This window comes from Solanum tuberosum, unplaced genomic scaffold, assembly GCF_000226075.1.
Source record: "Solanum tuberosum cultivar DM 1-3 516 R44 unplaced genomic scaffold, SolTub_3.0 scf00051, whole genome shotgun sequence".
NCBI classification, from domain to species: Eukaryota; Viridiplantae; Streptophyta; class Magnoliopsida; order Solanales; family Solanaceae; genus Solanum; species Solanum tuberosum.
The window spans coordinates 907,266-920,038 of NW_006238978.1; the positions used below are offsets into that span (position 1 = coordinate 907,266).

At 32.4% G+C, this 12,773-nt stretch overlaps 1 protein-coding gene across 3 annotated transcripts; it reads left to right on the forward strand.

Annotated features, from left to right (window-relative positions):
- The first annotated feature begins 1,083 nt into the window (after positions 1–1,083).
- LOC102592875 (amino-acid permease BAT1 homolog) lies at positions 1,084–11,321 on the forward strand. Of its 3 annotated transcripts, none has more exons than XM_006344118.2 (8): positions 1,084–1,301; positions 1,970–2,230; positions 8,861–8,879; positions 8,990–9,209; positions 9,292–9,473; positions 10,097–10,386; positions 10,466–10,595; positions 10,877–11,321. In XM_006344118.2, the coding sequence occupies exons 1-8, from the start codon at positions 1,162–1,164 to the stop codon at positions 11,237–11,239; spliced, it is 1,605 nt and encodes a 534-aa protein (XP_006344180.1). In that variant the 5' UTR covers positions 1,084–1,161; the 3' UTR covers positions 11,240–11,321. The 3 variants fall into 3 exon arrangements, with proteins under 3 accessions (XP_006344180.1, XP_006344181.1, XP_006344182.1); XM_006344119.2 differs by lacking the exons at positions 1,084–1,301; positions 1,970–2,230 and adding exons at positions 6,013–6,474; positions 6,595–6,855; XM_006344120.2 differs by lacking the exons at positions 1,084–1,301; positions 1,970–2,230 and adding an exon at positions 6,873–7,236.
- Positions 11,322–12,773: the final 1,452 nt, after the last annotated feature.

The following is a 12,773-nucleotide window of genomic DNA, read 5'->3' on the forward strand; positions in this document are numbered from 1 at the left end:
ACTTCTTCTTTATAGTTCGATCCTCCTGAGCAAAAATCCTGGGTCTGCTTTGTACTTATCTAATAATATTCAAACAAAATACTCTTTTCGGCCTAATCAATCTATCTATATCATACTATACTGAATATGGGACCATGCCTACCCCTAGCTGAAATCAATACATACAAGTTACAACCAATAATTTTGCTTATTCAGTGATAAAAGATATTACATTGTCTATTGACTCTTTCATTTTTCATTTTTCATTTTTCATTTTTTGGGTAATAAATGCCACCTTCATTCTGATGAACATGGACACCCAATAATATTATCTAGGACAATCTTTATGGTACACAATTATGAATAAAAAAATGCAAGATTTTGAAATGAAGAGAAGTTGACATAAAGAAGAATACAAAGCACAAATCACAGAGATTCACACTTTTTTTTTTAAATACTATAAGATCACTTAACAGCAAATTCCTTATTTTTTTATTATAAAATCATTTTACAGCAAATCACTTGTCAATATATAATAATCAACTTGGCATCTTCATACCATTAATGGAGCAGATTGTGTCGTTTTTTGTGAAAATCCACGTGCATTTAGATTCTTTTCAATTTTTGATATTTTATATTATACATATACTTTTAGAAAATAAAAGTTTCTTTGTAAACAATTCTTTTTTTTTGCTCTACTCACACAAGAAAAAACATTTTTCTAATTTTCAATAAACCATCGTATTCTTTAAAAAAAAGTAAAAATAATTTCAAAATATTTCTACTAATTAACATATTTTCCTCCTTATCAAACACACTCTTTATACAAATTTAAAGTTATTATTATTTTATTATTTTCTTATTCGATATTTAATATCTATACTAAAATTTCAACAAAATCCAAATTGCGTACGACAAGATGCATTATTTGTGGTGGCGCTAGCTCCCAAAGTTATTAAATATTACCCATGCTTTTGTTTGGTCTTTTATGACAGTTAGGACTTAGGTGGGCATTTATATATTCCTCAAAAAAATCATAACAAACATAGAAAAATATGTACATTTTTTTTTATATAAGCAAACATATTAGTATTATTTTTAGTGGGGACTTTGCTTTCTGTCCTTTTCACTTCTTATAATTTCTTTGTGTTAGTTTGTCCAAGCAACTAATCAAAGTAAACTATGAGAAATTATATGGAAGCAGAATCCTCAACTGGTTCTTATCATCTCCTTGTTGAAAATGAAAACAAAATTACTTCTTCAAATGATGATTCTAGACTTAAAGAATTGGGTTACAAGCAAGAACTCTATCGTGGTCTTTCGTAAGTCATTCTTTCTTTCTTTCTTTCTTTTTCGTTCATCTATTTAATTTATCGAGGATATGATGTTTTTAGATGGCAGGTTATGGAGACACATATTAGGGTAGATTGTTCAGTGTTGTCTCGCTTACTCTTGTAGTTTCTTGTCCATTGAGTATGGTCATTTTTGTGGGTTTTTGACACTTTGAATATCGTTGTATCTTGTTATGACTATTGTTTAGGATTATTTGACAGGTTGTTTATAGTATTTTGCTATGAGTCTTCGTTTCCGTTATTTTTTTCTCAATACTACCTTTGGGACTGTTTTTTCCTGAAAACAACCTCTCTAGCTACTTCCAAGGTAGTGATATATTATTGGTAAGACCTGCATACACTCTACCCTCCCCCAAATCCTTTGGGATTACACGAGATATGTTGTTGGTTATAAATTTTAATTCATCATTTTCACTCCCAATATATATATACATATAAGCTCAAGTAGATTGAATATTATGAGTTCGAGTTCAGAATTTCTATCACAACATATAAGATCTATTATTTAACATGCTATGATGGTACATAGGGTTTGAACCAAAGCTTCTAGATTCGGATTATATATCATGTAATCTGACTGATTATTCGTGTAAAGATCCTAACTCACATGTTTCTTTTGTTTTGGGCTTTATGAACAGGTTCATTTCAAACTTTTCTTTGACATTCTCCATTGTATCAGTTCTTACTGGTATATCAACATTGTATAATCAGGCCCTAACTTTTGGTGGGCCTGTTACTATTGTTTGTGGATGGCCCATAATTGGGTTAATGACACTTATTGTGGGCCTTTCTATGGCTGAAATATGTTCTGCTTATCCAACTGCTGCTGGGCTTTATTATTGGAGTGCTAAATTGGCTGGAAACAAGATTGGCCCATTTGCTGCTTGGATTACTGGCTGGTATGGGCCCATTTCCTTCTCCTCTCTAATCGATGTTCATTTCACATTTTCTATTTTCATATTTTTTAGTAATAAATTTGAGAAGATAGGAAGGTACGGAGGTCGAGGGAGGGTAGAAGGGTAGTAGGTAGTAGAGTGTTATCGGATTTTCACATGGGAGAGGAGGGGGCTAGTCTCATCTTCTCATTGTTTATAATAGTTGTTTGCAACAAATTTCAAAGTGACAGAAAATAAATTGCAATCACAAATAAAATATGAAGAAACATAATTTTATTGATAAATATATTATGATTCTTCTTTCATAAGATATTTATCCATGATTTGAGGGCTGTTTGTGGCATATTTCTCGAATTAAGATGATTTGAATTTGATCTCATTAGGAATGTTTCATGAATTTGTGGAATATTCGAGTTGTCTCTTTAAGAGAATATGGTACCCTTTATATAGGCATGAACTAGGGTTTATGATTGAGTTGCCTCCAAGTACCTTATTTGGAAATTGAACACGTCTTGTAGAGTCCAATTAGAACTGAACATGTCTTATAGAGTCCCACAAATTTTCAATATCTACAATAGTATTATTTGGTATTCGCGTTGTATCTTATTCTTTAGTAGTTTTTACTACTATTTGTTGCCTTATTTGCTTTGTATATCTTGCTATTTTGTTGTCGTTATTTTTTTTTCTAATCCTGATGCTTTGATTTTTAGCTGGTGGATTATCAGGGGTGTGTGTGTTGAGGGGGGTGGTAATGTCTGTATACATTCTATTCTCTCGAGACCCCATTTTCAACTTTTGTCATTGAAAAATAGACAATGTCATGGAGTTTGACATTCCATAGGAACTCCATCACATAACACTAGTGAAATTTGAAATTTCATAACAGTGACTATTTTTCAAAGATAGAATTCAAAAGTGACCTCCAGACACTATTTCATCTATTTTTAAAATGCTTGGTACGTAGTAAAAAATTGATAATTTGCATGGAATTATGCAAATTGTGGAGTTTCACCCGTGAAATTCGAAACTCTATACTAATAGCTATTTTTTCAATTTTCATATATATTTTTAAATGGTCAGTATGTAGTAAACAATTGATAGTTCGTGTAAGAATTGTGCATGAGTATGAAATATTTATGTTCATCCTAATTAATCAAAACACAAAATTAGATAGATAGTATTAGTTGATTTAATCTTGTATTTAACCTCTCAATTATATTAACTTGAACTAAAATTAATATCATTTGGTAAATATAGTAATCAAGCCTAGGGACATGGATGGTAAAAGTAAAACCATTAACATGTTAGCTTGGCTATATTGATTGAAATGTTTTAGGGACCACCAGAGGATGCGGTGGGATCTCTCTGTCCTTAGTCAGAAATTTTGAGTTCAATCGAGCTCGAGAAATATTTGTTTTGTTGATAAAGAGCGATTATATTGATCTTAATGGCTTCGTATGTGGTGCAAATTTGTATTATTTGAGCGATTGCGACATAGTTTACAGTAATAGTGTGAGCTAATGATCACTTTTCGGTCTTGTAATTGAAAAATAGTTATTATCATGAAGTTTTATTTGTTGAATTTAAAACCTCACGATAATGACTATTTTTTCAATTACAAAAGCTGAAAAGTGATTATTCGTCTAGATAAATAATTTTTGCCATTTGATAACATATTTAAATTAGTTGTTGTCTCACCTTAAAGATGTGTCCTAGAGGAAAGGTTACTAATATAATATCATAAAGTACACATATATATAATTCCAAATTAATTATGTAGAATCGACAATCTATAGCTTTCACATTTTATATGATAATGACTTTTAAAGTAAAAAATTTAATGTCATTTTAAGATAGTGGTTGTTTGCTAAATACTTTGATATTTCATTGATTACTCATGTTTTTTGAGGTACAAAAATTGTGAAAGGACCAAACAAATAGATTAGTGTAGACACGTTTGGACGGTAGATATCTTTTTTGTTCTCATTGATTTTTTTTGTTTTGTTTTTGCTTTCGAGGTGTTATTAGTCTCACCATGTGAAAATGAGACGAAACTGTCTACTTTTGTGTTCGAATTATTATCCAATCACCTGAATATATTGATACAATATGTGAAAAGGAGACAAAACTGTACACTTTTGTGTTCAGATCGTTGTCCAATCAACTGATAATGTTGATTCAATCAACTTAACAGTTTCAAATTTGAATCATGAATATATATATAATTTTTTTTTTATTACGAAACATTTCTCCCTTCGAAATATGAGAAAATAGAAAAAGATATCACTAGCATGTCAAAAAACCTTTCTTTTGGACATAAAAAAACATGCATTTTTTGTGGTTCATTCATTTTAAAAATATCTAACACATGGTACCACTAGTACTTCTTTTGGGGTTTAGCCACAAAGAGAATGATATGAAATATTGACTTTATGGTATTAATTCATAGGAGTACTAAACTATAGTCAGATGGTTGGATTTTCTTTAACTAAAAAGAAAATAGAATTTTGATATATTTATATGATGATTATGATATATTTATTAGTTGAGATATAGTCCAAGAGAAATATTATATAAGGTTCATAGAAAAGAAATAGTACAAAGCACAAAATAACAAATAACAACATATATCAAAAGTCAAAAAACTACTGTTAATACTAAGAAAGGAGAAATAAACATAGTGTATCAATTTGATTTGATTATTTTTTTAAATTATGATTATAAGGAGAAACATATGTAGTGTATCAATTTGATTTGATTTTATGATTATAAAACATATATTTAAATATAATTTTGCACGTGTCATTGAATAAAATAATATTAGAAACAGCCGTCCCTCTTGACTTTTCCACATGCCAACAACCTCCAATTGAGAATTTAATATCATTGGTATCTTTTGCATTATTTAAAAAAGATTCATAGTTATGTATGTTGATAAAGGTATTTCAATATTCTTATAATCACATGGATATTATGATATATTTAAAAATATAGATAAAATGATTTTATAGAAAAAAAAAATATCTTACAAAAATCTTATTATTTTATTTATAAATTTTTGTATTCTAGTTTTTTTATTGATATCTAATGAAAAATGTAATATATGTAACAAAAATATCGTTTATGATAAGTTACGTATACAATCTCTCCTCTTAGACTTTGCACTACGAGACAACTGAGCAACTTGTCTTGTCTTGTGCTGACCTCATTTTTCGTAATAAGAATGAAGTAATATCGTAGTTTGATTCGATATTTAAAATTTCTTACGACTCACACTAATAAAGACATTAAAGAATTGGAGATTGATTAAAAAAATTGGCCCAAATAACTCTCTCCTCTCTCCTCTGTCCTATCTCGCATCAATAGTGATTCTCCCACATCAACACGACATTGAGCGGACCATAAATTGATTGAACAAGCAACCCATCCAATTATCCCTAACAATTCTACTCGTATTAGTAGCTTGAGATATATAAAAAAAGAAATAATCTGATGCACAAAACATTTCATGCCAGTAGGTTCGGAGAAAAACCGAACCCTAAAGGGTGTGATGATGACTTCCGATGAAGGACCACATCTCAAGGAATGTGACGTAGACGATTGCTGCAAGCACCACGGTTATGTAGATGACTAATGCAAACATTAATAACTATTTCTACTACTCAAATTCGTAACTTATAGGTCACACAGAGACAAGTTAACCGTTATTAATCTATTCATTCTTTGAAATCAAAGACAACTAGGACTTAAAAGAATATTCATCATATTTAGTAATACTATAAAATCCCAACTTCCAATAATTCAGATTTTTCTAATATTGCAATTTGCATATGCAATTATGAGCTTTTTATTACTAATATAAAAATACAGTCCCCATGTGTCTCTAGGACTCTTTTATCTGTCAACATATGGCCTTCAAAAGTTCAAATCTTTGCCTATTAATTCACACTACCTTCCAATTGCTTTCTTTAACCATACTCTGTTCTTTTCACTCCACAAAACTCCATTAAAATACCACCAAAAAACACATATAAACAATCAATCTTTAGCAGAAAGTTCTGATTTTTCTATGTGAGTCTAAAATCTTTGTTGAAAGCCAGCCATTTACAGTGAAGAGAAAGGGATTTTGAAGAAGGCAAAGTTGCAGAGGATAAAAAATCAAGGATGGGTTATGGAGAAGAAATTGATTCAGGCCATGCAAGGCTACATGAACTAGGATACAAACAAGAACTCAAAAGAGACCTTTCGTAAATACCCATTTCTTAATTTCTTGAAAAAAGTAAAAAAAATTCAATCTTTTTTGATTTTTGAACTTATTTGCTTATTGGTTTTTTTTTTTGGGTTCTTGGGGTTTTGTTTTACTGCAGGGTGTTGTCGAATTTTGCGTTTTCATTTTCTGTTGTATCAGTGCTTACTGGTTTGAATACATTGATGGGTACTGGTTTGAGTTTTGGTGGACCTGTTTCTTATGTTTATGGATGGCTAATTGCTGGTGCATTCACACTGTTTGTTGGAATGTCAATGGCTGAGATATGTTCTTCTTATCCAACTTCTGGGGGTCTTTATTATTGGAGTGCTAAGCTTGCTGGTCCAAGCTGGGCACCTTTTGCTTCTTGGATCACTGGCTGGTAAATATATTTGCTTTTCTTGTTTAGTCTTTACATTGTTTCTGTTGGAGTTAGTTTGTGATGTTTGAAGTTTATAGTATTTTGGAGTAGTTAGGATTTTGAGTTTATGAGTTGTGAACTTTATTATTGGAGTGCTAAGCTTGCTGGTCCAAGTGGGGCACCTTTTGCTTCTTTGATCACTGGCTTGATTTTTCTTTTTTGCTTCTCTTGTTTAGTCTTTAAATTGTTTCTGTTGAGTTAGTTTGTGATGTTTGGAGTTTATAGTATTTTGGAACAGTGGCGTAGTTAGGATTTTGAGTTTATGATGTCTGAATTCTATTATTGGAGTGCTATGCTTGCTGGTCCAAGTGGGGCATCTTTTGCTTCTTGGATCACTGGCTGGTAATTCTTTTTGCTTTTCTTGATTAGTCTTTACATTCTTTCTGTTTAGTTAGTTTGTGATGTTTGGAGTTCATAGTATTTTGGAACAGTTAGAGGCGGAGTTAGAATTTTGAGTTTATGAGTTCTGAATTCTAGGAAAGACAGTTGACTGAGTTCTGGATAAGTTATTTATACATATTAAGTGGATTTTTAAACACAATTATAGGATCTAGATCGAAGCTATTGGATTCTGCCGAACTCGTAGACCGGCTTGTAGCTCTGCCCCTAGGAACAGTCATATCATCTGTTTGTGAAAAGAATGACTTTTTAGAGAAGTCATTTATCAAATTCTATAAATACAAGAACTCCCTCAAAGTTTCTGTTGAGTTAGTTTGTAATATTTGGAGTTTATAGAATTTTGGAACAGTTAGAGGCAAGTTAGGACTTTGAGTTTATGAGTTTATGAGTTCTGGATTCTAGGAAAGACAGTTTTCTGAGTTCTAAATAGTTTCACTTTCCTTACAAGTATTCGTTGTGTTAATCAGTCAGCAGCCCGTTATCTAACAAGTTTTGAACCGTGCGCGACTGGTCCTCAGGTTCTCAGATATCAAAGAGAAAAATTCAAGCACGGGACTGACATTCCACCCTTAGCTGGTGATATGTTAACCTGGATTAGCTTTTCGTATTGATTGAAGCTCAAGCCTTTTGCATTAGCATGGTTTTATTAATCTTACAAGTATGTGAACTCGTATGTGAGCTCCACATAACCGGTCCTAGTGTGGATAAAGGAGGAGAGTTACAGACTTACAGTAGGTTGACGGTCAACGTTAAATACTCAAATTATGAGAAATCCTTGTAGTAATGAATCCTCTATGTATTGAAATGAAATAGGTCCAGATGGAGCCGAATACATAGAGGATTCATGTTTTTGACCCCTACTAGTTTGGGTTTTAGGCATATCTGGTTGATGCTGATTTGCTTAACCAACTGTGCATTTTGGAGACAATAACTCGATCCATAGTTATGGCTTGATTTCAGCAAAAGACTGTTCTTCCGAAATTCGTAGTGTGAGAAATGCACAATCAGAATATGGTTTACTTTTGACGATCAGAATGAATGTTCCTGAAAAATTGCAGCCGCGCTAGGACGACCTACATTGTCAATGAGTTCCTTAACTGTATGTGCGAGTTTCAGTTCAAGGCTGCTAGACATTAAGTTCCTTAGAAGTAATATATTCATTGGGTAGAGCAAACAAAAGAAGGTAAAACAGAAGGAAACACACACAAAAAAATGAAAATATTGAACTCTCTGGGTTGCGGACCTCTTTTTAATTCTTTACTTGGTACCTTTTATCATCTACTGACTTTCAATATTTTTTTTATTTATTTTTTTGATGACAAGGGAAACCCACAGCCGCTACCCTTTGAGTGCGCACAGGGTAAAACCCCCGTTCCTATGCAATAGCTATTGACTTTCAATATTAGATTTAACAGAATATGAAATTATTGAACTATCTTCTGTTAGCTCATGTCTCTGTCAGTTGTGCAACATTCAACTGTCATAAGTTACTTTTTGACAAAACTGACGGTTTCTACATTCATATTGCTTCTTTCTCAGTAAAATTTCTTTCCTTTTCATATTGCAGGTTCAACATTGTTGGTCAGGTATCGTGAAGAATTACTCGTATTTCCATTCACAATTTTAGTGTCTAATTGGGCTTAGCTGCTTCACCATATAAAACAACTCTAATCCACTACGGAAAATCTGATTGCAGTGGGCTGTCACAACAAGTGTAGATTATTCATTGGCTCAGTTAGTTCAGGTGATAATTCTTCTTAGCACTGGTGGATTAAATGGTGGCGGATATCAGGCCTCCAAATATGTGGTCATCGCCCTCCATGCTGTAATTCTGCTTTTACATGCTTTATTAAACAGTCTTCCGATTTCATGGTTGTCCTTCATTGGGCAACTAGCTGCTGCATGGAATGTTTTAGGTACATTGGAGTAAACCTTTGTCTATTCGACCTCACAATTATGGAATTGCGCGTTCGCTCAGCTCTGAATTAATGATTACAGGTGTCTTTCTTCTTATGATTTTGATCCCAATGGTCGCAACAGAAAGAGCTAGCGCTAAATTTGTGTTTACTAACTTCAATACTGTCAATGAGGATGGAATCAACAATAAACTCTACATCTTCGTCCTCGGACTTCTCATGAGCCAGTATACATTGACAGGTTATGACGCTTCTGCCCATATGGTGAGTTCTGCATACTTTTCCACTGCAATACTAATTGTTTTCCTGTATTTTCATAAGTATGTTGACTGGAGGCCGTGGTGTGAGAACTTATTTTGCTGGTCACTCTTTTAAAATTATGAATTACAGAGGCCTTCAAATTCCACAAGAATTGATGAAAAATTACTGTGACAGTGTGAAGTTATGGATTTGTAACGAGACGAGGCTCAGATAGCTGAGAATACAATAGAACTTTGCTCGTCTTAGAAAATATCAGGAGCAGATTACATATAGCAGCAACTCAATTGAATGTTACTTGAAACTTAATTTCCTACTCCGTTAGGCCTAATGAAACTTAGGAACTTCTCGTTCAAAGTGATCGTGAGCAGCCCCCAAGGCCTAGCTCAAGTGGCAAAAGGTGGAGGATTTGTGGCTTAGGTCGCAGGTTCAAGCCCCACACCATGCAAAGTGAAGCCCGATATTTAAGTGGAGAAGGGTAGAGGGGCGGGCCCATTATCCACTGAGTTTAGAAGGCTGTGATTGGTCCAAAGGGCGGGTCACAGACAGATTTCTTGGTTATCAAAAAAAAAAAAGTGATCGTGAGCAAATTTTTTATTTTGTTCTTATCCACTGACACTGTTTTGCAGACGGAAGAAACCAAAGATGCAGATAAGAATGGGCCAAAAGGAATTGTAAGTGCTATTGGCATATCAATTCTTGCTGGCTGGGCTTACATACTTGGTATAACCTTTGCAGTTACAGATATCCCACATCTGTTAAATAAAAACAATGATTCTGGCGGCTATGCTATTGCTCAAATCTTTTATGATGTATTCAAGAGTAGATATGGCAGTGGTGTTGGTGGAATTGTTTGCTTAGGTGTTATTGCTGTTGCCGTATTCTTTTGTGGTATGAGCTCATTAACTAGCAACTCGAGGTAAATATGCTTGGTCGGAGATTCTCCTTGTGTAACTCAGATTCTTTAGAAGAGCCACTGATGAAAGTATCTTTTGCAGGATGGCTTATGCATTCTCCCGAGATGGAGCAATGCCATATTCGTCGTTCTGGCATAAAGTAAACAAGCATGAGGTTCCGCTAAATGCAGTCTGGACGTCAGCCTTTATAGCATTTTGCATGGCATTGACGGTACAAATGTTCATACTTTTGCATCTTGAAAGACCACATTGAACACCCCCATCTGCAACACCCTTAAAAAAGAAAACCAAGCAAAATAAGAACTAATGATTCATATCAGAAATAACACTACTTATTACATAGACATAGTACATAAATACTCGAACTCGGCCAAGTTTGAATGTCTGATTATGTATTATTCCTATTACTTATTATGCTTTCTTGATTCGTTAGTTTGTTTCGCTCACTTCCAGTTACTAATACACACTTTTTTTCATCTATTTGAACTATAGTCTCTCGGAAGCTTGGTAGCATTTCAAGCCATGACATCTATAGCGACAATCGGGCTTTACATTGCTTATGCCTTGCCAATCCTGTTTCGAGTGACTCTAGCTCGAAAGTCCTTCACTCCAGGTCCTTTCAACTTGGGAAGCTACGGTATCGTTGTAGGTTGGGTTGCAGTATTCTGGGTCGCGCTCATCTCTGTGCTCTTCTCTTTGCCTATTGCCTACCCTATTACAGATCAAACTCTCAACTATACTCCAGTCGCGGTCGGTGGCCTTGTCATTCTTGTTGTTTCTTCATGGATCTTCAGTGCTAGGCATTGGTTTAAAGGTCCTATTACCAATATAGGCAACTCTAGTGAAGAAGCATAAGTAGAGAGAATTCTTTTGTAATTACACAATGCTGATAGCGGATTCAAGATTTAAACTTTATGAATTCAAGATTCTACCACAACTCATTTTATTTGTGTAAAAAAAAATGGATTAAAAAATTGACACTAGAACAAAACTAAGAATCCTACTTCTTAATATTTGGATTTTATTTTTTAAAAAAAACTCAAAATATGGCATATATCGGAATGTTGTTGAAGCATATATTGTATACTAGTTTTGATTCCGTGTGTTTGCACGTATATTCCTATTAGTTGGTATCAAAATTTTCTATACAATTTTAATTGATATGTTAGATGATAAAAATGGATATTAAAGTATATCAAAAAATACAAATTTCTAAAGATAATGAATCTTATATTTTAATCTCCTTACACTTGCATTCAAAATTGATTTAATATTTGCAGAGTTAAAATATAAATTAAGTTAGTTTTGATACTATTTATAATAGTTACTTTATATTAAACATGCATACATGTTACTCTATGATGTAAAAGAATACAATATTTCTTTAAAATGTGTTTTTTTATATAAGATTTGAGATATATTTGTCTACCTATAATAATTTACACGTAAATGCTTCCTTGTCCACTGAAATAGATAATGCAAAAGAAAAAATAAAATCTTAATTGTGTTTAAATGCAAACCAATTTAATTAGTATTATATGTGGTATTAAGTGGTTATTTGGTCTTTTGTCTTAGAGATATTGCTACGTGGAATTTACTTCAACATTTATGGTGTGAGGATTTTATTAAGTCATTAAGGCAATAAATATTTATAAAAATGGTGAAAAAAATGCAAAAATATGATATTATGATTGATTGTAATGTAACTTTTCATTTAGGGTCTTTCCACTTGTAATACGATACATGATTTATATTTAATGATTAATTAAATGATTTATAATATTATAATTTAGTGTAGGAAAAATGGTAATTCAATTTTGCGTTTTAAAGCTTCCTACTTTTTATAATTCTAGTTCTGGACACGTGCAAATGCACGTGTATCCCATACTAATTTATATAAAATCATTAGAAATAATGATAAATGTTCTTTCTGATTAGAACAAAGTTTTATAATTGATAGAAATTTCATTTTGACATATGAAAGTATCCTTGCAATGAAAATATTTTTTTAGCCTAAAGTTTTACTTAGAGAACTGATTGGTTAAAGGCTAAAGGTGACAAGAAAATTAAAAATAAAATATGCTAAGAACATCCAGCGAAATACAAGCAACAAGGAACAAAAGTAGCAAAATATAAAGATAAAAACAGTGACCTACATACTTGGTAACAATATATATGTTCTTCACAAAAAAAAAAGATAAAAATAAAAAATTAGAAATAATTGAATTAGTGAAAATTCTTACTGGTACAACAATTTCTTGTTCTGCTATCCAAATCACTCCACCTTAAAATATGAATTAATACACGTTGAGTTTTGCTGTTTTGGATTAATAATCCTTCACAAATTCATATATGTGAGTTTTTTTTTCATGAGTTTACATTAATAGGA